The 27,729-nt window shown below is 38.3% G+C and overlaps 1 protein-coding gene across 2 annotated transcripts in view; it reads right to left on the bottom strand.

Annotated features, from left to right (window-relative positions):
* The window catches only part of MYPN (myopalladin), a 123,559-nt gene that overhangs the window by 37,279 nt on the left and 58,551 nt on the right, over nucleotides 1–27,729 (bottom strand). For both annotated transcript variants that reach the window (XM_023592307.3, XM_058298922.2), the window contains exons 3-10: nucleotides 22,605–22,780; nucleotides 20,933–20,984; nucleotides 18,927–19,041; nucleotides 18,660–18,731; nucleotides 11,394–11,535; nucleotides 10,125–10,148; nucleotides 7,484–7,600; nucleotides 6,605–6,977 (exon numbers count right to left, since the gene is read on the bottom strand). In XM_023592307.3, coding sequence (XP_023448075.2) covers nucleotides 6,605–6,977; nucleotides 7,484–7,600; nucleotides 10,125–10,148; nucleotides 11,394–11,535; nucleotides 18,660–18,731; nucleotides 18,927–19,041; nucleotides 20,933–20,984; nucleotides 22,605–22,780 — 1,071 coding nt within the window. The remainder of the gene's footprint in view (nucleotides 1–6,604; nucleotides 6,978–7,483; nucleotides 7,601–10,124; nucleotides 10,149–11,393; nucleotides 11,536–18,659; nucleotides 18,732–18,926; nucleotides 19,042–20,932; nucleotides 20,985–22,604; nucleotides 22,781–27,729) is intronic.

Genomic DNA, 27,729 nt, shown 5'->3' with positions numbered 1-27,729 from the left:
CAAATACCATTGATTGTACACTTTGGATAAATTGTATGCTTTATTAATATGTGTCAATAAAGCTGGTTTGTGTAAAAAATATACAACCAATGTCATCTATGGACTATAAAAAAAATGAATCCAGCCGTTTAGAAATGAAATAAATGACTGGAAAAGCACTGACATACCTTCTTACCACAGCCCTAAGTTATTATTATAGAACAAAAATATTGAATACATAGCTAAAAAATACTGTAATGAAATTCACTAGTATGGTAACATTGGTATGATAACTAGTGTAACAAAAGTTAGAGGGGAGGAATTATGGTTGTTTTTGTTTTCTCCTCTGCCAAATTTTCCAATATGGAGCTGATTCCATTGGTTTTATGGGTCACCATAATGCACAACTCCAGGGGAGTATCATTCATATCGTATTCTTTGTGGTGTACCCCCTGGTGTTGGGCAATTTGCAGCCCAATTTAAGAATGTTTATAAATTGGAAAAAAGAGATAGAAATGAGGTTCCTGTTGTTGGCTGTGCACAGAGTTCTGACAACCAACAGACAATATGGTGATGTGTGACAGAGGATGATGTGAGTTACTTACTGAAGGGGGCTGAATTCTCCAAGAAAACACATTGCTTTCTTCATGCTGCCTGTTTGAGAACAAACCTTAAGAAAGAAGTTGGGAGTGTCTTAGTACCTCTCATCTTCTCTGGGCAACAAAGCTTTATAGATAAGAAGTCCTTTGTCCCAATTCAGCCAAGACACTCCCAGTTTACACCTCTTTTCCTGGCATAATTATTTATAGTGTGCCCTTTCACTTTCAAAGTCCCAGTTTGAATGATAAATTAAATGGTCATCCTAATTATAAAATTTGTCTTAGACTTTCTTTTTCCTAAAAGGAGAAAAACCATCAAGCTGGGAGCAGTTTCTCTATTTATAGGAACCTGCATTACATGATTTGCCCTAAGTCCCACAGTAATTTCTATGCTTAATTTCTCTTTACAGGCACAGCCAATTATTTTTTAAGAAAGAAAATGGAATGAAAATGTTTCAAAATTATATATGAGGTAGCAGAGGTAGCTCAAGTGGTTGAGTGCCTGCTTCCTATGTATGAGGTCTTAGGTTAGATCCTTGGTACCTCCTAAAACAAAACAAACAAATGAGAAAGCCAACCCTTATTGGGGAGCAGATGTAGCTCAGTGGTTGAATACCTCCTTCCCAGGTACAAGGTCCTGGGTTCAATCCTTAGTACCTCCTAAAAAAAAACCATATATGCATAATGTCATCAGGATGCCAAAGTTTGGTGACTCTCTTGTTGAGTGAATGCCCATAGAAAGGAGAATCACATGTGGCACCACAGTGTTCCAAGGCCTTTGAGGTTTTACGTTCGTTGGAATTATGTATTGCCTATGGAACATAGAGGGTGATCTGCTGAACATGAGATCTATTGAAATGAAAAGAAGGGAGCAGATGCAGCTCAAATGGTTGAGCCCCCACCTCCCACATGGCAGGTCCCAGAATTGGTTCCTGGTGCCTCCTGAAAAAAAAAAAAAACAAATAACAAGCAAAACAAATGAAGAAACTAACTCAGGGAAGCCAATGTGGCTCATTGGTTGAGTGCCAGCTCCCCACATATGAGATCCTGGGATCAATCCCCAGCTCCTGTGACCTCAAAAAAAAAAAAAAAATTAAAATTAAAAAAAGAAAAAGAAAAGATTTTATAGTTTCATGCCATTAGGAAAGTCAATACCAGCAGCAACAAAAGTGGATCAGAAGTTTCTCCAAATTTTGACTTTTCTTAATTCTTAGCACTTAAGGCCTTTTCCTTCTCGTCATTAACATTTCTGATATACCGCATACTAAAAAAAAAAAGTAACCTCACAAGTAGAGGCCCATTTCCATTACTGCTGTCAAATGTTATCTACTGTGTAATCCTTCGTTCATCTGTGAAAACTTTTGTCTTGAGTTAAACTAAGAATTCAGGAGTATTAGCTACTTGGCACAGAAATTTTCTTTTCCTCTTGTTTAAGAAGTGAGCATTTAAGCAGAGAGAATAAACTAATATAATTAAAATGTAATTAGACTTTTTCATTTAATCATAAATTAAGATTCAGCCATCAAGAGGAGCAAGAATATCTTTATTAGGTTTTCCTTAGAAAAATATATACAATGAACATTGTTTCTGCTGGTATTGACTTTATGGTATGAAAATATAAAACCTTTTAATTTTTAATGGGTTTCATATTTGGTAGGTCACAATTTGTGATTGCCACAGCACAGACAGTGTTATACAGTCTTTAGGATATGCTTGTATTGTAATCTGGGTAAACTTTAATCTGATGATGTTGCAGAAATACTTCATTGTGGTTACGGAAATAGAAAAAATCACTTATGATAAATAAGTAGTCTAAGAAAGAAAAGAATATTGAAGAGGGGACAGGAAGATATTATTGAATGGTTCTTCTTTTCCTTTAGTTCCCATTGAGCAAAAGCTAAGAACCAGTTTTCTCCTTTAAGTAAGAATTCAGATGGCATGTTAGCTCTTATCATTTACTATAGTATATTGATTTATAGAGGGTCAAAAACTTCAAACAAAATGATATATAAGCTATAGTGTCGAATTTTGATTTAAGATTTTGGAAGAATTCATTTGAGAATAATACCTCTTTCGTTAGACAAGTTTTATTTTCTTTACTTTCTTAAACTCTATCTTGTTTCGGAAGGATTTAAAACAGCTGTTTGGATTAATTTATGCATTACACCCGAGCAAGGTGCTAATTCCATTACTCATTGAACTTGAATTGAGTCTTCTATAGCTCTACTTTGCTAAGTACTTTAGGAGATGCAAATATGCCTGAGATTATATGGACTATAAAGGATTCAAAATCTAATAGTGCATATAAACATATAACACAAATAACCAGTGGTTATTTACAAATAATATATGGAACTGATCTCCCATTTACTAATGAAGTAGAAGTTCAATGAAAGGATAAAGGAAGGGAATGTTAATTACAAGGCATACCCATTCTAAAATTCTGAGTAATCCCTTTAATTTGTAGAACAATGTTTTCTTAAATTGCTATAAATTCAGATGCTCATTTGCCTCGTCATCCTTTTGCTCTGATGATTTCTGAAATCGGATTTTATACCCAAGCTTTCTTTCTATGGATTTATCAGTCCTCAGGTTACCTGATAATAATCTTTTCCTTTGCCACAACATAAGTCTTATGTTTAAGAATATGGGCTCTGCTGATAGACAAACTTAATTCTGGCTTTGCCACTTATTACCTATGTGGCTTTAGATAGTTTTATAACCTTTCTGACCTCAATTTCCTCATAAGTAAAGCAGGAATAAATAATTCCTTTTAAGGCTGTTGTGAGAATTGATGAGAAAATTTAATTAAATTACCTAACATATAAATGATCAATAAATGCTGACTATTATATTTTTAAATTCTTGAACTATAAAAATCAATTTCAAGATATGTAAGCATGTAAGGCAGAATTTCAGGATTTTAAGGATGCCTCTGGTGGTTTCTGGAATACAAAGGAATTTCTAAGGGATTTTGAATTGTCAAGATGAAATGCCGTGACTTGGTGACAAACACAACAAACTCTGGATCCCATATCAAGTACTTTTGAAAGTAATTTGGCAATGACAATTTTGGCCAATGTGTGCTGCAGCGGCTTTCACTGGCTTTCAAGAGCAGATTGTGTACTTTTCATTCCAGCTCCATTCAATGACCTGCAATGATCTTCTATTAGTAGCTGGAAATTGGCCATGGTGGGAGTATCTCTACCAAGAAAACTGGCAAATGAGGGCTTTCCCGCCCTCTTCAGTTGTTAAACATTTACCAGCACATCACTGGGTAGAGTAACTAATTTTGAGTAAACATGTCTCTGTAATCAGCTAAAGCGTGAATACCACACTGGCTGTACATTAGACTCACTAGGACAGCCCAAAGCAAAACAGAATAAAACACTCCCCTGATTCTTAGGCCCCACTTCCCAGACCATCAGTTGGCCTGGGATGGATCTAGGCATAGTTATTATTATCTTTTCAATTTTAAGTCAGTGGTTTTTAAGGTTCTTAAAGTTGCAACAGAACTGGCTGGGCTGGAGGACTTGTATACACGTAGATTTCTGGACCTCACCTCCAGAGTTTCTGATGTTGGGGGTGGGGGTCGGGGGAGGCCTGAGGTCTACATTTCTAACAAGTTCTCTGGCAAAGCTGATGCCACTGGTTCACCTACCACACCTGGAATAGCAAGGACCTACCTGATTCTTAAGTGCGCCCAGGACTAAGAATCATTACTCTAAAGAAATGCTTGTCCCCAAAGTATAGGATTTCCCAGTACATTCTGATTTTTGTCCTACATTTTTTAAATTTTAAGTGTTAATTATAGTTTTTTCCTGGATGTGGAGTGGTGGGATGGGGGTGGGGCAAAAAATTACAACTCATTTTATTTCTCTACCTCTAGACCCATGGTTTCCAATCTGTCTGCATATTAAAATAATCTGTGGAGAGATTCTGATTCAGTTGGGATAGAGGGTATACAAAATTTTTAAAAAGCCCCACATTTCATTCTAGAGTATAGCCAGATTAAGAATCACTGCTCTACACAGTTGATATTCAAGTTGAAGATTTCATAGTCTGAAATACTTCAAGGCTTTGATGATAAAATGTTTAAAAATGACAGCCTCGGGAAGCGGACTTGGCCCAGTGGTTAGTGCGTCCGTCTACCACATGGGAGGTCCGTGGTTCAAACCCCAGGCCTCCTTGCCATGTGGAGCTAGCCCACATGCAGTGCTGATGCGCGCAAAGAGTGTCATTCCACGCAGGGGTGTCCCCCGTATAGGGGAGCCCCACGCACAAGGAGTGCGCCCCATAAGGACAGCCGCCCAGCGCTAAAGAAAGTGCAGCCTGCCCAGGAATGGTGCCGCCCACACAGAGAGCTGCCACAACAAGATGACACAACAAAAAAGAAACACAGATTCCCGTGCCGCTGACAACAACAGAAGTGGACAAAGAAGGACATGCAGCAAATAGACACAGAGAACAGACAACTGGGGCAGGGGGAGGGGAGAGAAATAAATTAATTAATTAATAAAAAAAAAAGACAGCCTCCCTTTCTGTTGCAGTTTTAAGATCTATAAGTATGATTTCTATTTTCTTTATGAATGGCAAATTGAAAGTACAAGCAGAAAATTGTATCTTTAAGAAAATTATTTGGGGAATCAATGTATTTTAATGCAAAACCTATGAGGTTAAAACCTGTGAGGTTAAAACCAGTGAGGTTCAATCTCAACAGAATAGCCAGAAGGTTTTACACTCCTGTCAGGCAGGGCCTATTCCCCTTGACCAGCAGCTACAGAAGAATGACCATTGCCCTTAAGTTCCCTCTTAAGAATAAGGGTATAAATTCTCTGAGGGGATGCACTGAGGCAGGTTAGTATAGAGAAAAGGGAAGGCAAGTCACAGCTGAGACCCAGCAGAGAACATGCCCATGAAACCCCACCCAGAACCCCCCTGCTACTAACAAAGCCAGAAAGACCATACCTAGACCTGGCCACAGGGTCCCATTTGGAACTCTTACTGGGATTAAGGGGAGGCACCAGCTACCTCCCCATTAGCCCCCTAAGAGCTAACAGGTGGGGCCACCAATCAGAACAATAAACAGCTGGAGCCCCTCCCCAAATTTAGGAAAGGGAGGAAAGGTCTTAAAAGACCTAATCTAGGTCCCACATAGGCAACCCATCCTGTAGAATGCCTGCAATCCATGTCTCAGATTATGTACTTATCCCTTTTCTTGTTCCTAAAAAAATATCCAAAACACCAGTGAGGTTAAAACCAGAAAGAAAAGGTTGTAGGCATGTGGATTCACAAAGGTGTGGGCGTGTGTGTCTGTGCATACTCACATGCCCACTCCTGGATGTACATTTATGCCTACACCAATGCAAAGGTACATAAACAAAATTGAGAAAATTTAATGCAAGCAAAAAGAAGGATCAGATTTTTAGAGATGTCATTATTTAACGTAGCAGAAAGAATTTGCTTTGTTATGGATAAACATTAAATATTGCAATATGGCTCTGAAAGAGGCTCTCCAGAGTGTTAGGGTGACAATACATCAGGCTCCCAAGGAGGGTTTGAAAATTACAACTCCTCCTCCTTTTATCCTGTTATAGTTATACAAAACCTACTATTGTTACGACAGCATAAGCAGTGATAATGAAGAAATATCAAAAAACACTAAATAGCTTTTTTATATTGACTACAAAAGCTTATGTTGTTGAAGCAGAAATGAGAAATCTGAGGATGAAATTACAGACTATAAGGATTATTAGACTCAGTAAAGGGCTTTATAAGAAGAGGGTAGAAGTGCTTTACCTGGAGGCCTCTAATGTTAGACACATGTCTTTCTGAGCTAGCTTAGGTATAAGATTGCTTGGATAATAGATTATATTTACAATTATGTAAGTAGGTATGCTTGCAAAACATTTAACATGTATTTCCTCATTTGGTAAGCTTCCTTTTTCAGTGGCATCATTTTTAAGAAGGGCAGACTAAAGAGAAGCTCACAGCACTCTTGGTTGTCTATTCTAATTTTTACTTACAGTTTGGGTTTAGCCAGTACTGGAGGGGGTTCTTTGATGGGTGAAGAAGGCTCAGGGATTTTTGCTGCCTGTCCATTGAACTTCTCTGGGAAAGTGTCAGGCCTGGTCTGGTTGGCAGCCACCACGCCACCCAGAGAGGATGCTTCGCTTCTTTTGTCATCTTCAGGCAGTTTAAAGTGCACACGAAGCCCGATCCTTGAGCTGGACCGGGGCTCGTTGTGGTTCACCAGAACTCCTTCAAGTTTGGGTTTGGGGGGCTGATCCACAGATGGGGTCTCCGGATTGGGTGGGGATGGCTGTTGTTCAATGACAGCCAGGCTGGTGGTGGAGTTGGTGGAGTGCAGAGACCCGTCGTTGCTAAGGTCTTCATTTCCTGAAAGGACAATCACAGGACCTGGTTTTTAGTCTTACCTGAAAGGACAGATAGGGTTGTAACCCTGAGTTGCAGCATGTATACAAATGGGAAAATATTCAAACCAAGTGAGTACAATAATGGGAAAATGCTTGTGAAAAACAGAACATAATCTAGGACATTTAAGAATGGAGAGAATGCAGGGAAAAAAAAAACTAAACTAAAAGCTATGCCCTGTTCAGGGAAGCATTTTAAAGGTTATATAAGACCAGGGAGATGTTTTCTTAGGGGTTATAACAGATGACAGGAGGTATAACTGGGATGGTGGTGGTGGCTCTGAGTGCAATAAGAAAAGGCTATTGAAAATCGGGTATTGTTCAAGAAAATTTTCCTTGATAATTCAAATCTTTTTGGGAGAAACAAGCTAGCTTTATATGAAAAGCATAAAGGAAGGGTAATGCAAACTCTCCATTCTCATATCTGAGGTATAGTCTAAATGTATGTTCTGGTGTTTAAGGAGCCCTTACCTCTCACATCTAGCTTTGCGATGCTTGATACCGTGCCGTATTTGTTGCTTGCAGTACATGTGAAGCACCCAGAATCTTCTGCAAATACCTCAGCAATGACCAAAGTACAAATTTCTTCTATATTACAGTGAAACAGAATAGTTACTGAATTATAGAAATGAACCCAAATTCTACAAGAGTTAATATAAGAAGCTGACTATGTTGCTTTGATAATAATTAATCAAAGCAATTATTTGATTGAATTAACTGATTAATTGATGACATCAGCCAAAGGAGGATAGACTCGAGAATTCATGCACTAAGTATAGACAAAGGGATTATATAATAACACACTACATGTTATGGATGCTCAGATTTTCTTCTATTTTTATCTCATGAGTTCAGATTTAAAAAATAAGAGAGAAATGGGTAACGACAATCATAAAAACAAATTAGTCAAAGCATATGGGGTTATGTGTGAAATAAAAGGAATAGTGAAACATTTTCTAAACCCAGGCTTCTCACTATTTCCATGGAGAAATTCTGTAGAGAGGCAATTTTAAATAAAGGCCAGAATTTAAAAGTCAACAACAAATAAGTATTTTAGTTAGCTTCATAGGGACTGGTATTCTTTCAGAAAAGGAACTAATAGTAATTAGCTGATAGAATAACTTGAAATTCTAGGTGAAAGAAGAGTGAAATGTATTTCTTCCTTTGTAATATTAGGTAATATTTATGGATTACTTTGATACACAGTATGAACCCTGTGAATAACTAAAGAGATGATTCTCAAAACCATATGATTATAGTCTAAAATTATGTTAGGTAGATATTCCTTGACAGCTAAGAGGAGGTATAAGATAGTAGCATAAACCCCATTTATCACTAAGTAGACCTGATGTTAAAAAACAAAATTATTAAAATACAGTATTAAGAGGGACCTGCCCTCTCAGTGCTTCATGAAAATGGAATTGAATTAGCTGGACCACTTCTATGAAAACTGGACAGGAGGTAATGGAGGACAGTGTTGAATATCTACTCAGTAACCCTTCGTTCTCCTTCCTTTTGGGTAGAATCTTGGTTTTGTCTGCTCTTCTGGGAGTGGCCCTGTACTCTGAGGCAAGCTGGCCTCTCTCAGCCTCAGGTGGTCTAAGCCAGTTAGGCTAAATTTACTTTTGCTAAGAGATGGTGTGACACACAATTCTGGTCAATGGGATATTAGGGAAAGTCTGCTGGGGAGTTTCTAGGAAAGTTTTCTTTACTCTTTACGAGAGACAAAAGATAGTGTTATTCCCTGTCTTTTCCTCTGCATGTGATCATCTGCATGTGACAGCCATCTTGGGTTCATGCGTATAACCAGCCTAAAAGGAAACTCTGAAGACGGCAGAATGCAAAATTCGAAAAAGGATTGACCCCTGATGATCACTGAGCTACTAAATTAACCAATATCATGACTGCCCTACCTTGGGGTTTTTTGTTATGTGAGAAAATACTCTTCTCATTGTTTAAACCACTTTTAGTTAGGTTTCTTTACCGTTAGTAATCGTAAATAATGAAGAGGCAAAGTTTGGTTTTGGTGTCGTTTTTGTTGTTGTTGTTAAGCTCTTGGCTTATGCTTCCTTTTCTCTGCCCCTCTACCCAAAAGTTCATAGTCTTTCAACAACCATCTCTCAGAAAAAGATCTGATAGATTAATTCACACCCCTACTATACCTGGCTGATAAGATAAAGTATTATGTCTCCAAAGGATACTTGCATTATTCAAGGTGGAAATAAGAACTTTCTAACTGTGGAATTCTAGAAATCACAGATCTGGGAAAGGCAGGATTTGTTTTGGGCAGGGATCCCTTTTGGGTGACTGAAATTATTTTGTTTATGGGACTGCCTAGTGAAAAACCAGCTGTGGATTAAAGTACCAGAGTGAAATTAACACTCCACAAAATGAAATGCAAGAGTAAAAACTACTTCTGGACTTTACTCAGTGTCCCCAGGTACCAAATATAGGGCTATGCAATGTGGACGTCCAATGCCTACTTCTGGAATACCTTTTCGTTCAGTTGTCAGAATTATAATAATGAAATTCCAAATGGTTATTCTAAGGAGTACAAATACCATGTGACATTTCAGGGTGGTTACAGAGAGGGCATTCAGAAACAATGGTTTATGGGTAATTTGCATATTCTAGAAGTAAGAGACCTACTAGGGGTCACTTCTATTTTATCTTTAGTATCTTCCCAACCTAATCTGATAGCATCCAAGACATTTTATTGAATCTCGGCAAATTGCAAAATCTGATGTACCAGCTTTGAGACACACATGCCATGGAATTGGAATCTGAGAATCCACAATTACCATCATGGAAATTTTTTTTTTTTCTGCCCAATTTTGAGAGGTCATGAGGACAGAGGGAAAATATTCCTAAGGGATAGTCCTCATAAGGAAGAATTAACGACATTCATATTAGTTATTGAATAAATATCCCAAATTTGCAGGTGCTCCTTTCCATACCTTCTTCTATAGTATTGGCGAGAATTGACCTGATTCTTTTTTCTAAAACTTAATTTTTTCACTTTGTTCTTGACACCAGTATAATTTCAATTTAGTTTCTTATATATATCAAATCACTGTTCACACACTAATATAAAATTGAGATTATCTTTTACCTGGCTCTGCCATGGACCGAGGTTCTAAAAGGGAAAAATACAATTAAATTAGAGGATTCTGATCATTTACTTTACAGAGAGGCTTTATTTTCACCAGAAGTTCCCTATAGCATAAATATGTAATTTCTTGCATATTTAGGAGTGATTGGATGAGGTTCATCTGTAAATGTTAAGTAAAATGACCTAAATACCTAAGACTGTAACAAGGACAGGAGAGGTATCATAGAATGGCAGCAAGAGGGACGTTAAGTAAATGATATTGCCACACCTTGGGACACACCTGGGTTCTACTTGGTGTCTGTAAACCTTAGGTGAGGAATAGTTACTGGGTTAGCTCAGGTTCAGAAATGACTTGCTTTTATTGATACTCATTCAGCCTTACTTGAAAAAGGGTAAGAAATAAGAAATATAAAGACCAAATTAAGTATGAAAAAAATGTTCTCCTCCACGTCTAATTAAAGAAAGTCAAATTAAAACAAATGGTTTCCATTTTTGTACTATAAAATTGGTGAAAATTTAAAAAAAATGGTTAATACCCCTCGTTGATGAAGGTGTATGAGGCAAAAAGCATTCCATGTATTGCTGGTTGTAGTATAATGCAGCTTTGGCAACATGTGTTCCAGTTCAACTGGGACAGACCTGGTTTATGCCTTAGATCCTGGTTTATTACTAGCACCCTCTTTTGCTCTCAGACGTGTCCCAGTTTGAGTGATCAATTATGTGATCACCTAAATATAGCTCAACTTTTTGGGATGGCATTTTGGCAACATATATTAAAACTTTAGAAGATATAAATTCACAGTAACAATCTCAGTACTTTAGAAATTTTTTCTAAGACAATAAATACAGATGTTCACAAAGATTTGTTCTGTGAACATGCACTGAAACACATTTTATAATAGTAAAAGTTTGTGAACAATCTAATTGTTCAATAATAGGAGATTAAATAGATTTAAGTTGAATATTATATATTTACTTTTAAAGGTAAAAAATTATATTTATCAGAATAGAAAGATGTTCATAAAATGATTTACTAAAAAGAGTATGATTTTATTTTATTTTTAAAAATACATGGGAAAAATTATAGAAGAATATATACATGAACTATTAATGATGTTTAGTTTTGGGGAGTGGGATTGCAGGTGATTTTCATTTTATTCTTTTTGGAAATTATGTTTTCAATTTTGTGTTAAAATTATAAAAATAAATCTATAAAATAAATTTATAAAACTAAATTATGAGAGAAATAATTTTAAAGCATCAACTTACTTTTCTGTAAAATCCTAAAATCTGGAGAATCTTCTATCAAGGTCCCTTCTCTGTACCACTCAACTTTAGGAGATGGAGCTCCTTTAACTCTGCATTCAAAGACAACCAGCTGACCCTCAGAGGCTGATAAATTTTGTAGCATCTATAATGAGAAGACTATTATGAGAACCAAAAAGTATACTTTTAAAAAAACTAGTTCCAGTACTGCATTTTAGAAAAAGACACCATCTCCTTCAATATTTGGAATTTCTCCAGGCCTACCACATCTCCAGCAGCTTCAATTCTTTGCCTATACATCAAGTCTGTTTTTGAAGATGGAATTATCTGGGCCTATTGAAACCTTTTTCCTCATTTATCTTCTTCCTTGACCTCTTTGTTACAGCAGTAGGTAAGTTCATCATACATTCATCAGGCAAAACATTCTGAGGGTTTGCAAAAACACTAATATTTAGTTAAATACCTCGGTTGCTCCTGAATGCCCATGTGGAGTTTGGTTCCCAGAAATAAAAATAGGAAGGAGGAGGAGGAGGAGGGTATGGAGGTGGAGGAACAATCTTCAGTGAAGATCAACTTGGTGGTTGCAGCGTGGGAGTAACGTATTATTCCACAAAGGACTGTCCAAGATGTAGGGCAGCTCTGTGGTCCAAGCAACAGACTCTGCCTTCATGACTTTGCCCTGTTTACATGGCTTAGTTCTGGGAATTGACTTTGTTTTGCGGTATCATTTCCTTATGTAGTCTTTATAGTATAGCGTCTTTGGTCTGTTGAGGCTTATAGACACTGACAATCTTTACAAAATCATAGTCACATGTGGAGTCTGCTGTAATTGTAAAATATGTTATAATTTTGTGGAGGAATCATTAAATCCTTTTCTACGCTTTTGTGAAAAAAAGGTTTACAAAAAACACTTTGAATTTTAAGGCATCAATGTGTTTTACAATAAACTCTACAGGAGGATGGAATTCACATTTTTCTTTCACAATGAACAATTCTTCCACCCGTCATGATTTGTGAACCTAAATCACACATTCATTTGTGTAGTTATCACTTCATTTAATTATGAAATGCTTCTTTGGCAAGGATGTGAGCAAATTTTGGTTTTCATTTAGACTCAAACATGGAAAGGTTATGATTAAGTTTCCTCCGCCAACTCTATAAGTAACATATGCTGTAAGGCTTTCTACTACTATAATTTTTGAACCTGCATTTAGGAAATACTGACTTTTGCTTCAGAGAAGGGAAATGAAAATGGGTTTATTGCTTTTGTCATTTGCTCATAAATATTTTGTGATTGTTTATACATTTTATGAACAACTTATGATATTTTGTACATGGTCTCCATCATACTGATGGTATTTGTCTAAGGAATATCGGACTGGGGATAACCACATGGCTTTATATAGTAGACTTCCATTAGCAACTTCAGAGTGTGTGCAAGTTGGTATTATGGCAACCAGGGGGCACTGTCGTTCAATGTTAGTGTTTGTTCCCTTTGAGTCCCCAAATTTGTTTGCTGAAGTAATTCAGGGTGAAATTAGCACAGAGTGGTTACTAAATTAGGAAAGGGCTATTTGACTGAAAATAGGTTTATTTCTTGTCAACCACAAACAATATCTTCTGTTAATAAGGGTAGGATGCCCTTAATAATGAAAGCGGGGAGTGTCAATCCAGTTTTGGGCTAGTGAATATGGACACTCCCTGAGCATCTAAGCAAATTCTGTGCTGAAGTGCAGCTGTGGGGCCTATTGAAAACTTTAATGGCAGTCAGAGTGCTTCCTAGGTTCATACATAATGGACTTTTCATTCCTTTCTGAGGCAAACAAATTAGAAAACAAAACAAAACCAAAAAAAGGTGGTGGTAGTGGGAAGGGATTGAATAAATGAAATACAGTACATTTATAAAATGGATATAAGCAGAATGAGGCCAATTTATATGTTTTGACGTGGGTTGCAGTTCAGTTCAGATATATGAACCAATCCTCAATTTGGTATATGAGTCAAGCCCGAAGGACCTCCTTGAGAAAGCAGGTTGCTCATTTAGACCAACATTAGTTGGTTGGTATCATTCATTTGACATTGATGGCCAAGAACTATGCTTGAAAAAAAAAAAAAGAACTATCCTTGATTTGAGAGTCCAGCTCAGATACCTGAGATGCTACCATGTATGGAATAGGCCCTCTAAGTGTCTGTAATAACAATATGGAAGTTCATTCCAATGTGGCATCAATGATCAGAAAAGGAGGTACCAAGGGTCATCTCATAAATCACTTAGAAAAAGTCATTGAAAGTCATATTTTTTGAAATTTTAAGGACTATGATAATTGTTGTAAAAATTGTGCTTTTCTAAAAGTCTTATGGGAAAGAAACTGGTTCTCGCTGCTACATGTCCGGGCCCACACCTTAATGACTCCATGCTCAGCACAGCAGGAGATCTAATGCTGTTACTAGCAGTGTGCTGTGTACAGACTTGAATTGACCACATTCATCTCAACTCCATGGAAAGCAAGACAAATGAAATATTCCCCAAATAGCAAAGATTAATTAGTCTTTCCTATGAATTATAGGATCTGGATTAAAGTCACTATAACTGAAGGTATTCAACGTTCCTAGGTAAACAATATCCAAAGGTCAAATCTGTCTTGCATGTCATCACTATACGGATCATCTGGGAACACATTCTTTGTTGGGGCACTTGACAACACAAAGCCTTTAGACAAATGTCTTCCAAAGCCATTTGACATTGGACTTTATTCCTCCTGGACTTTTCTCTATTCCTCCTACAGACTGTCGGAAGCCACAAAGTGATGAAAACAATCGTTCTTCCTTACCTGAAATGGAAGTACTACTGACTAAATATTACCATGTGCCTGCTTTGTGCCAAGCACTGTGCCAGGTGTGGCAGATGAGCTGAAAGGACACAGTTCTATACCTGTAAATATAATGCCAATACATCCTTGGGAAAGGGCATCTACCTTGTTGGTTAAAAGACGTCGGCTACAAAGTTCAGGTTGTAATTTTATTGTTTTAATCCAGTTGCTGTTTTTGCATACTGAAAGTGAACGTTATAGTGCTTTAAGCTGGAGTGGGATCAGAACAGTTTTTATTGATAAAGAACTGTTTGATTGAAGGACATTTGTCTCTTAATTGTCATAGGCACCCAGAAAATTCTCTGGAATTGTGGGGTTGTTGAGTGGGATCCATATAATCTTTAGAAACATGGATCTGGCCACAGGCCCAGTTATTTCAAGGTTTCCTGCCTGTGCTATTATATAATGAAACTGCTCTTTTTCAACTTCTCACTTCCCTGCCCCCTTGCACTCTTCAAATTACTGCTGAAGCAGCTGGAGCCAAGGCTGCTGTAGCCTTGAAACTCTGCCAAAGCAGCTGCTGTTAGAGGGGGAGCAACGATAAGAGTATAATTCTAATTTGACCATATAACTCTCTTCACACTCTGGAAGAGAGAGCACTGATCCCCCCTAAATGGAGGGAAAGTGTTTTCGATACTGTATGGAGAATGGAGTATAGTCTCTCTCCATCTACAGTTAATTAAAGAGCATTAAAAAAACATAGTTATTGCCTATGAGTAGAGCAGTGAACTAGCATATGGAACCCCATAATCTTTTCTCAAACTCTACCACTGTTTTGCCTGGTAGCACTTCTTTACATTCTAAACTTCTTTAAAAAGAAGATAATACCAGTATGTCCCTAACACTAAAGGAGGCAAAAGGAGTTAAATAAAATAGTGCTTTTAGAAAATTCTGTAGGTGTTGTGAAAAATAAATATTATGAGAGCAGATGTGGCTCAAGTGGTTGAGAACCTGCTTCCCACATGGGAGGTCCTGGGTTTGGTTCCTGGTGCCTCCTAAAAAACAAAAGCAAACAACAAGCAAACAAACAGAAAAACCAACTCAGAGGAGCCCATGTGGCTCAGTGATTGAGCACCAGCTTCCCAATTACAAGGTTCTGGGTTCAATCCCCAGCCCTGGTAACTCTAAATCAATCACTCACTCAATCAATAAAGCTTCTAGCTATTATTGGTAGAGACATGCTTGGTTGGACAGTACGGAAAGGGAGTCATAGAGGTTAGAATGCCAGAGGTCCCTAAAGAAGCCAACAGAGCAGGACTAACCTGAACGAACTCTTATAAATGACCTGTTAACGTGACTCGCAACCACATGATTACCATCATCAGTGGCTATGATTCAGAAATTTGCTAATGACACTGACAGTGACTATGACCTCAATCCTGCCCTCACTGGTGGAAACTAACGCAAGCACAAGTCCCTTTGGAATCTGAGCCACAGCCTATCCTTGTGCCCTATGTCTGCACAAACCTGATCCCATTTAAGGAGGCAAAAGCACACATCCCAAGGGCTAAGAAAGCCTCATCAGAGTTTGGTTCTATGTACTGCTTCTCCACCATGGAGCTAATGGTTTTAGAAATTTTTCTAACAAACAATATATACTAATGATTGGTTCAGTTCCCCATTTTTATTTATCAAAGACATATGTATCTGCCAATCAGAGCATCCACTTGTAAGGAAGTAATCAGAGTCACCACATACCCTACACAAAAGCATCCAAACCTGATGCTCTAATCAGTCTGTGAAAATTAATAATGGATAAATATAAAAGTCCCATTGGAGTATTTGATATAATAAAAGGAGCTTTGGACCTATTATTACCCTTGTGGTTTCAATATTAGAGGTAATAATGATGAAAAAGAACTACTTCCTTCCAGTCCCAACCAGGCACTTGGGAGAGATAGAAAAATAAAAAGCTTTATTTACTACAATAAATGTTGTAGTGGAAGTATCCATGCAAGGAAGACAGGTTTAAATCAAGTGGAGATAAGGACACCTCTCTGGCATCTGGCTGATTGGATGGTAATAAGGAAGGGAAGAGGTGTTAGTTGGCAGTGGATATAAATTATTCTGTGGTTTAGTTGCCTTGAAGAGTCAGCACTGTTTCTAGGGTATGACAAATTAAAGTAAGTGTCCTGATTTCTGGGGCATTTAAGCTGTCTTTTTTATTTTTTTTATTTTTTTGAGGTACCAGGACTGGGAATTGAACCTGGGACATCGTATGTGGGAAGCTTGCACTCAACCACTGAGCCACATCGGCTCCCCTGACTTGGTTTTATGGTTTGTTTTGTTGTTTGTTTTTGTTTTTTCAGGAGCCACTAGGAACTGAACCTGGGACCTCCCATGTGGGAGAGGGTGCTCAACTGCTTGAGCCATATCTGCTCCCTTAAGCCCTCTTTTAAGGAAAGGTAACTTAGCAATGGTAATAATAGACAAAAAGAGGTAAGCGCTATTAGCTATATTCTACACATACACATACACCCACACAAGCCTGTCTATAACTCATCAAGGTCTTGTATTTTCCAAGTCACATGTTCCTTTCTTATTTCAAACCTTTGAAAACAGCAAAACAGAAACCCAAAATGCAGGCTATAAGAAATAAACCTGAAAAATCAAGAGGCATCTTGTTTTACATAGGAATGTTTACCTAAATGATGTGGATTTAGGCAAATCTGTCTAATTTTAGATCTGTGCTTGATTTTGGAAAACCATCCTGGATGAGCTGATATGGCAAAACTTCCCTATAATAGATGTTTCTGTGGGAGCTGTGGTGTTAGCTTCTCCTTAAGGATCAATACTCACTGGGAGACAGACAACATTTTTGAAGTTTTGCTCCAAACCAGGTTTTCTCCAATCTCAGCCTTCTTGACAATTTGGACTGGATAATTTTTTGTTGTGGAGGGCTGTCATTCTATGCATTGTACAGTATTTAGAGCATGGATGCCAGTAGCTCAACACCCCCACTTGTGACAACCAAAAATGTCTCCAGACATTCCCAAATGGCCCTTGGGGGAGGGTGGGGTGGTGCAAAATTAACCCTGATTGAGAGCCATTACTCTATACCAAAGCATACTTCTGAGAGGATAAAATCTCTTTGGGTAGAAATTTGCTGTTCGTACAAACAATAAACACTAAATCCAGTCATAGATTCCATCCATTTGCTCTTCATAATACCAAAATATCCAATGTGAATCCATTTTTTCACCTTTGGACTTACTGTCTTGGGCAATTATAAACAAAGTCTATGTTATATAGGAGAAAGAACAATGGACTGAAAATCGGGAGAACTTGTTTCTAGCCCTGATTCTGTCACTATTAGTCCTGTGACTTGGATAAATTGCTCAGTCTCCTTGGGCCTTCCTTAATTTTTTTCATTTGTAAATGAAGGGGCCTGAATAAATTTTCCAGCTCTAAACACAAAGACTATGAGACTCAGATTTTGATATTGCTACAATGGTTGATACGATGGTAGAGAACAAGAAATGTCTTTGCCCTAGAGTTTGACATAAATGTTAATCTCTCTCAGAGCATTCAACTCCTTTTCCTTGAGTGCCAAGACAGGTAAGTGCAATCAATTCTTTTGAAAGTCCAGAGAAACCCTTGAAGTAGCCAGTGGCTAGAAATTTATCACCTTTGCTCTACATGTGGCTACTGTGTTTAACAAGCCAGCTAAAGAGATCAATGTGGTAAGAGAAGAAGGTATTTCTTTTTTTTTTCCTTACCCTTCCTGCCCTGCTGTTTTTTGCTATCTTAGTCCACCCACTTGTGATCTGTATCTATTTCTCTTTTTGTCTTCTGGTCTTTCTCCTCTAGGATCCACTCAGATTCAATCCTGGGAACCTCTGATATGGAGAGAGGTTCCCTGTCAATTGCGCCACCTCAATTCCTCGTCTCTGCTGCATTTCACCTCGACTCTCCCCTTTGTCTCTCCCCTGTTGCATCATCATCTTGCTGCATGACTCACTTGTGTAGGCACTGGCTCACCCCGCGGGCACTCAATTCATCACACGGGCACTCGGCTCGCAGTGTGGGCACTTGGCTCGCTGCACAGGCACTTGGCTCACTGTGTGGGCACTGGCTCACCGTGCAGGCACACTTTCTCTTCTTCTTTTTCACCAGGAGGCCCCAGGGATTGAACCCAGATCCTCCCATATGGTAGGTGGAGATCTTATCACTTGATCCACATCTGCTTCCCAGAAGATACTTCTATCATTACAAAAACTTTAGAAATCTGGGGCTTGAAGTGATACTGAAACACAATTTCCGAAAAACCAAAACACTATACTCTATTTATGAGACCAAAATACTGAGACAGAAATCAGTAAATCTTGGACTCTACGATTTTGTTTGGGTGATGTGATGTGTTTAAAGCCATGACAGAAAGAAGTAACATTTTGATTACCTTTGTAAACACAGGAGCTGCAATGATAGGTTTTCCATCCAGGCCTTGCAAATAGTTGGTAGGGCTCTGACACTGTGAGAAGGGAACCAATGATAGAGTCATTGTCACTAAGATTAGATAGATGATAGATAGACAGATAGATAGATAGATAGATAGCTTATAAAGTTGCAGCAGAGGCAAGTGGGATCATGCCATACAAGAGGGTTGCGTTCACCACGCCTGCCTCTCACTGTCCAGGATGCTTTGGTCTCACTTGGACTCTTGTACCTGCTGGATGACTGACACACCAGGCTGGGCCCCCGAAGGCTGGGCTTGTGGTACCGCTGCAGGAATGGCTGGAGAGGTAGTGGGAAGGGATGACACCTCACTTGGCTTCTGGAGTCTGAGAAATAATTATATTATAGATATTAAAACAGACCCATCATTGTGTGTGACAGTTTTTTCAGCAAATCTATGGAATGCCGTCACTGCTTACATTTGGATATATTAAAAATTTTACTCAACACTATTCCGCCAACGTTTACTGAGGGTTTCTTAGCTACACGCTGGGTTAGGCAGTGCACACACAGAGAAGAACAAGATGTCAATCCTGTCCTTGAGTTAGCTGCTTTCAGTGTAGCTGGACAGTCAAGCATATTAACAACTGACTGAGGTTCATGACGACTGCTATGACAGAAACATGCGCAGAAGGTAATTGTTTTTCAGATTTATTTTGTTGCTGCCCTCTGTGTTTTCCTTCTCCCTGCCATTTCACTCAAGAGGCCAGGTTTTGTAAATCTTTACTACTGGGATTTTGACTTGGTAGAAAACAGAAATAGCCTGAAATGAACAAATTCTTCAAGTTTATACAAATTAAATTAAAGAGATTATTTGAAGGGCAAGAGCGCCAGGAAGTATTCTTGAGAAGGCTGGGGAGGGAAGATTATTTTAATTTTGCGGGGGAGAAGAGACAGGTCTGAGAATTCTACCAGAAGTGAGGACCTGAGTCCAGAGGGGATTGAACACCCCTGAGTACAGGGGCTTCCAGCCTTGCTAAAGCTATCAATTCCCAGCACGTCAGGAAGCAATAAAAATAAAAGCGCGGCACTCGAAGGGACCTTGAGGACCGGGACATGGGCCTCTCACCCAAAACCTGTGGGGAGAGGTGACCGATGACAGGAAGGGCTTCCCTTTTGTCTAGATGGTACATCTCTGCCACAGCTTCCTCATCTCTGAAATGGGAGTATAATAATTCTTAACTTACAGAGTGTTTGTGAAGGTTAAAAGAGGTACTTGATATAAAATGCTTTGAACAGTGCTGTGCAGAAACCAAACAGCTCTCTCTCTGTCTATTCTCTCTCTCTCTCTCACACACACACACATACACACACACACACACCAGTGGTGTTTGTACAACCATGGAGGGGAAAGAGATACCCTAATGACTGAGATTGACTATTTTCCCAGTAAGGTAGGATGAGATTTCAAAAGCAGAATTTTGTAGTGATGCAAAGATAATCAGAATCTCCAAAGTATCCTTTTTCTTCTTCTACAGTAACAGAATCCCTAACTTCTAAGTAAGTACATGGCTACTCTGAATAAAGACTGTATTTCCCAGCTTTCATTATATCTAGGTGTGGACCCATGACTACTTTCTGGCCATGGATATTGGGGACAGTAACCTGTGCAATTTAAGAGAGATGACCTTAAAAGGGGTGGAAGCATGCTTTTCTTCCTTTCTTAGACCAAGAAAATGAGGCATACTTTACTTTTTTACTCTGTAGATATAATTATTATATTTCTGAGGTGATACTTTAAACCTGGGTGATCTTATATTTTATATCTCTATACATTATATATTAACATATATGTGTGATATATTATATATTATACATTATATATTATATACATATATATATATATATGAGTGATCTGGACAACTCATAACATACTTTAAAATGAAGAAGCAGAAAGCAGGAAGCAGACTGGAGTCCAGGGGAATGTAAAGTCATTGTACCACCCGAATCCAGATTATTATGTAATTTAGAAATAAATGTCTGTCTTATTTAATGGCTATTTTGGGTCTCTAATACACATAACTGAAGCTAACTCCGAACTACTATAAGTACCTTTAAAGAAAATAAATAAATATGTTTTGCTTATTCAACTAGAAAACATGAATTCTTTGGGTTATTTACTTTTTTACTCTGTAGAGATAATTATTATGATATTTCTGAGGTGATACTTTATTCTTTCTTGGGACCTGAGTTTATAAGATAGAATATTAGAATTACCGATTCATCTCTTCCTTGTTTGGGTCCCCTTCCGAGTCAGAAGAAGAAACCCCTGGAAAAATAAAAACAAGACATGAGATTTTTAAGATGATGACTTCCTAAGTTGGTTTCTAGGAATAGGATCTTACATTCCCCACTCAACACTCATTTTTTTCAGATGAGGAAACAGACCCTAAGAACTTGAAGGACTTACACAAGGTCACACAGCTCTTTAGTTGAGAGAGTTCAAATTAACTACCCAAATTCTAAGTGTTCTTGTATGTAAAACACCTGCTGATACCTTTGGACTAACAGAGCAAGTCTCTGCAGACATTTTTCTGGCAGACTTAAATCCTCTGGGCTTATACAGATTGGATAAGAGAAAGGATGATATTTGATTCCAAACATTGTAGGTGTAGGTGGATGCTCTTCCGTTTAGTCCTAATATTAAAAGTCACACTTTATCTTGAGAGTGGGGGTGTTAGAAGCCCTGTTGCTATAAACAAAAAAAATCCACAATCCAATCTCTGCTGTTAGCAGAGTTTTGATTCCGGATTTACTTCTCAATTCCAGGAAGATATAACTGAGCTAAATCTGGAGGTATTCACTTCTGTCTGTGCATTTATTCAATGAATGTTTATTGACTACCCACACTGTGTACTTGGTACTAGATAAGGTATTGGAGATAAGAATGACACAGTCCTGATCTACAATGTACCTGGTAAATGGGCATTTATACCATATATATATAACAATACATTGTTTAAAGTGCTAAACCAAAGCATATGCATGCAAAAACTTAGGCAGATTGATAAGAAATATAAATTGATTTCTTCCCTAAAATTAATTGTTATCATTTTGGTATTAGTGTAAATGGCTTTTTGAGACTCCCAACTGGTCTCTCTGCTTCTACCTTTGACTCCCTGCAGTATATTCTCAACTCGCAGCCAGAGTGTTCCTGTTAGCAGATCACCTCACACCTCTGCTCAGGATCCTCCAGCGCTTCTCATCTCCCTCAGAGAAAATGCTGAAGTCCTTGCAATGACCTGCAAGCATCTACGTGATCTAGTTACCTGCCCCACCCATTTTGAACTTCTCACCTCATCTCCTGCTACTTTTGTCCTTGCTCACTCAACTGTGGCCACATTGGCTTATGTCTTATCTTAAGACAGGCACTCTCCCAGTTCAGGGCCACTGTACTTGGCTGATTTCTCTGCGAAAATAATGTGAATATCCTTGTGGCTCACTTTCTCACTTCCTCCAGGTCTTAGCTCACATAGCATCTGCTCAGTGAGGTCTTCCCTGGCCACCCTGTACACACACACGCACACGCACATGCACACACTCATGCACATACCCCCACATACACATTCACACACATACTCTTACACACACAAATGCACTCACATACATACACACTGTCACACACACACTTCCTATCCCTTTCCCTTGCTTTTTTTTTCTTCCATAGTGCTTATAAATACCTATCACACTGTATATTTTCTCATTTTTTCCTGTCTCCCCCACTAGAATGTAAATCCCATGAGTTTAGGGAGGTTTGTCTGTGTGGTTCATTGCTGTATCCCCATTGCCTAGAAGACAGTACCACTGCATGGCAGAACAGGCCTTTAATATTTATTTATTATAACTATATGTTTTATGAATGTCATGCACAAAGAGTCTCTGGTTTTACCTTCTATATAAATCTCAGCAGAAGTTGAATCTGTCCCATAGATATTAGAAGCAAAACAGGAATAGCGTCCCGTGTCCTCTTCAAAGGCTTCAGCAATGGTCAGTGAGTGCAGATTTCCTGCCTGGACGATGTGAATGTCTGGGGAATTTTCAAGTTCCTTGCCTTCACAGTACCACCTGCAAGAAAGGGAATATGGCCATTGGATAGGATTTAAATTGTGAAAATTAAAAATACAGCTATTCCCTAAGAAGAAAACTGTGGCAAATTTCATTTCTAACCAGAATATTAAACCATTGGTCATTATGGTATTAGTTGATCATAACAATGAAAAGAATTGGCAATATTCAAACTCCACTTATACTTTACTCAGGAAATTAGAAAGTAGCTCCTATTAAGAATGATTTAGAGGTGGCGGACATGGCCCAGTGGTTAGGGTGTCCGTCTACCACATGGGAGGTCCGTGGTTCAAACCCCGGGCCTCCTGACCCATATGCACCTGGCTCATGCGCAGTGCTGATGCACACAAGGAGTGCCCTGCCACGCAGGGGTGTCCCCCACGTGCAAGGAGTGCGCCCCGTAAGGAGAGTCGCCCAGCGCCAAAGAAAGTGCAGCCTGCCCAGGAATGGCACCACACATAGGGAGAGCTGATGCGTCAAGATGACGCAACAAAAAGAAACACAGATTCCCATGCCACTGACAACAACAGAAGTGGACAAAGAAGACACAGCAAATAGACACAGAGAACAGACAACCAGGGTGGGGGGGGGGAGAGGAGAGAAATAAATAAATAAATAAATCTTTTTTTTTTAAAAAAAAGAATGATTTAGAAAGTGGATGTGGCTCAAACAGTTGAGTGCCTGCTTCCCACATGGGAGTTTCCAAGTTCAGTTCCCAGTGCCTCCTAAAAACAATAAAACAAGACAAGAAACAAAACTAATTAAAAAAAAAACAACTCAAGGAGCTGATGTGGCTCAGCGGTTGAGCACCAGCTTTCCACATATGAGGTCCTGGGTTCAATCTCTGGGGACAGTAGCTCAAAAAAAAAAAACAAAAAACAAAAAACGATTTAACTAAGAGAAGATGAGTGAGGAATCAATCACAGTCAACTAGGAAGAGAAGGCTCTTTCATACAGAATTGGCTTTCCCTCAAATGACTTACAAGTCTCTATAGTATGCATTAAATAAGTGCTGCTTTAATTTATTTGGAGAAATTCTAAGGTATCAAAGGTTTGTGAGTATACTCATTCCCTACTATTAAATTACATCTAAACTGCCTAGATGAAAATTATTTTGTTCAGTCATTAGCATAAAGAATATGGGCCATACTTTCTCAGGAGTGTCCCCACTCTGGAAATTAACCCAAGTTAAATATTAAATACGTTCCTATAGTTATGGTTCTTTATTTTAATTCTATATGCTTGAACTCTTATTGAACTGAACAGTTATATTTTATTATAACTTAGACTTTTTTTTAGCCAAAAGATTACACAAAATAAAACATAATGTTTAAAATGTAGAGGTGTATAATTAGGAAATGTACATTAAATCCACATGGAGGGACCCAAAGCACGGACTACCCATGTGGTAGGTGGGAGCCTAATCACTTGAGCCACAGGTGCTTCCCAAAAGTTGCTAATCTTTACTGTAATTTCCAGTCCAACTGCTCAGTGCTTTAATTACCAACCCCCAAATATATAAAAAGCAAGGTTCTGAAGCACATTTAAGAAAACCCACCTATTCAACTACTTCCCAATAGTCAAACTGTACTTTGCTGTTCTATAAATGTATCATGTCCATTCCTACAATCAAGTCTCTTCTCATGTTTTTTTCTATGTCTAAGATTCTCTTTCTCTACTTCTCAGCTATTGTGAGTATGATCGATCAATATTTGACACAAATATCACCTCTTTCACAAAACTCCCCTTTTACTGCCAATTCTCAGTGCTTATAACTTTTCTATTGTCACTGCTTCTTTTTAACCTGTACTATATAGTATGCAGGACTCGATTATACACTGTCTTTTATTAGTCTCTATTTTTAAGGTTTTTCTTATCTCACCAACTAGATTGTAAATTCTTTGCAGTAGGAAAATCGTCGTATTATGTTCTTGCAGTATCCACAGTGCCTAGTAGAATTCTCTGTCTACTGTCTTCTTTAGCCATCTCTTCCCAATCTTATCTCATCCCAGTTTCAATTATCACTTCTATTTGGGATAATGTCCAAATCTACATTTCCAACCCTGAGTTCTGCACCCCATCTCCCATCACTCTTCCCTTCACTCATGTTTCAACCACTTTAGTCTTCTTTCTATTCCACAAACACATTAAGCATTTTTCCCATTTTAGAGAAAACTTTCCCCAATTTTTTACAAAGACAGGTCCTTCTTATCTGTAAGGCCTCAGCTCAAATGTCATCTCCTCAGAGAGGCCTTCCCTGACATTCTTCCTTACCCTAAGTCACTCTACCACTTTATCCTGTTTTATTATCTTCATGGCTCATCTCATTATCTGAAATTGTTACATACAGTTTATTTTGTTAATATTTGTTTCCCCTACTAGCCTGTAAAACCCATGAGAGGGACTTAGTCTTTTTCCCCACTATAATCCTAGCACCTGTAACAGTGGCCCTGGCGCAAAGTAGGTACTCTGAAAATACATGTTTTATGGATTTGTCAAAATACCAAACGATGGGAAAAATGCATAGTTATATTTTGTAAGTATTTTTATTTGCTTCATCAACTTCTATGCCAGTCTTTCATTTCTGTCATGACAGAAGCAGTACATGCAGCCACTGAACTGGGTTTATAAAGCTCCCAAAGCAGAAACCTCAAGACCCCGAGAAGCTTGAATAAGCAAATCCTCGGCACCTGTGTAGTTCCAAATGCAAATACTGGGTATCCAGTTAAACATTTTCGTACTGAAAATGTACTTCTCTTTACTCTTTCCTGAAATGCCCCTAAAATGAGAATAAAGGAATTTAAAAGGAATAATTCACAAGGACAAAAAGAATGGGAGGGAAGATAACATCAGATCTGAGGTCCAAACAAACCCTGGAAAGCAGATCAAGGAGCCAGGGAATGGAGAAATCTGAAGACCAAGCACCTATTTGGGGATGTCCAGTGAGAGAAGTCATTTTGTGGAGCAGAATCCCAGAAAGGTTTGGGATTTGGCGACATAAGGTTCCTAAGAGCAGAGAAGGAAACACGAAGCTTAACACACGGGACTTGGTTACAAGTTTGAGAAATGAACATGTAGACCCTCCACATCAGGGTGCACCCCCTCTTCAGTCAGTCAGGACCATGGCTGAATTGTGGGCTGAGCAAGCAATTACTCCATACTGGGACAGAAGAAAGGAGAGCTTCAGAAGGAATTTCTCTAGGGAAAAAGAAATAAGCCTAATGGATCACCTGAAGTGTTCACAGGGACCAAAATATTCGGAAGGAGTGTTACAAATTTTTCGGAGAATTGAGACAAATTCATGATAGGACCACAAAACTAAGCACAAGGAAAAAAAAGGAAGAAGAAAAAAAAAAAAGACAATGATTAACTCCAGAAAAAAACTAAAAGTTATACAAGAAAGGAAACATTCATTTTACCTGAATAGGTTCAACATAAATACATACACAGTAATTCTAAACTTTAAATAGTTTTAAACAACACCTGTGATAGGATTATAACTGAGAAAATGAGGGAAGGGATAATGGGAGTGCTGATTTAATGTAGAAGTGCTAAACCCCGTCTGCCAGAAGAGGAAGTCAACAGAAAATAGCTAACATCAGCACACCAAGAAATAGTAGTATAAGCATGTTACAACGGTACTCAACGTGTAGTTCAATTCTGTGAAGATGAAACTATTTTTATATAACACTAAGACATCGTTTACCTTTTTCACTGCATTGACTTTTACACCGATGGTGCAAAAGCAACGGTGGGTAAAATTACTTCTGCTTTAATAGCATAAGTCAAGGCACTGTCTCAAAACCTGCTAGTGGTCATTGGGTTCTTCACTGCCATATTTGCAGTGTAGCAAAAAGCCAGTTTCACTTAAGAATATCCTTGCTGAAGCAGTTAAAATTATTGATTTTATTAACTCTTAACCTTGGGGCCACATTTTTTTAATATTCTGTGTGGTGAAATGAGAAGTAGCATAAAGCATTTCTGGTGCATGTGGAGAAGCACTTGTGTAATTGAGTTGAGAGTTGAACTAGAGCTTAATTCATTAAACAATATTTTAACTTGAAAGAATGACTGGCAAACTACAGTTATTCAGACTTGGGTATTCAGCAGACATTTTCTCAAAAATGAAGGAAGTAGGAGCAGGTGTAGCTCAGTGATTGAGCACCTGCTTTGCATGTATAAGGTCAAGGTCCCAGGTTCAATCCACAATACTCAAAAAAGAAAAAAAGGAAGTAGACCTTCAAGTCAAACTTTCAAGTCAAGATACCTGACAGTATTTGTTACCAAAAAAAAAAAAAAAAAAAGTGAGCTTTCAAGGGAAAATTCTCAATATTTAAAGACTTTTTGATGAAATCTGATGATATTAACAAATGTGTCTGTTTTGATATATAATAAAATGTGCCAACATTTGGAAGATCTGCATTATTCAGTGAGCCAATAATTTCCAAATGACCAATGCATAATGTTATCCATTCAAAGTGAAGACAGACCAATGGATGTTAATATAGCAGAGTACAAAAGTTGATTGCTGTGGTTTCAGATTTCACTTTGCAACTAATCTTTAAGAAACCACAACTAGGGAGCAGATGTGGCTCAAGCAGTTGAGTGTCTGCCTCCCACATAGGAGGACCCGGATTTGGTTCCCAGTGCCTCCTGAAAAAACATAAGCGAGCAACAAGCAAAACAAACAATACAACCAACTCAGGGAAGCTGATGTGGCTCAGTGGTTGAGTGCCAGCTTCCCACATTCAAGGTCCTGGGTTCAATCCCTGGCCCCTGTTACCTAAAAGAACAAAAAAAGGAGCCACAGCTAGCTGAACTTTGATGTAGTATCAAACAAGAATAGTCACAATTATCTGAAAAGACTATTAAAATACTCTTTTCCAACTACATATCTGTGTGTAAAAAACTGAAAGCAGAAGTAGATATGAGAACCCAGTTATATTAAG

Source organism: Dasypus novemcinctus, chromosome 6 (assembly GCF_030445035.2).
Source record: "Dasypus novemcinctus isolate mDasNov1 chromosome 6, mDasNov1.1.hap2, whole genome shotgun sequence".
NCBI lineage: Eukaryota > Metazoa > Chordata > Mammalia > Cingulata > Dasypodidae > Dasypus > Dasypus novemcinctus.
The sequence above is the reverse complement of the archived record's forward strand: the minus strand, read 5'-3'. Positions and strand labels throughout refer to the sequence as shown.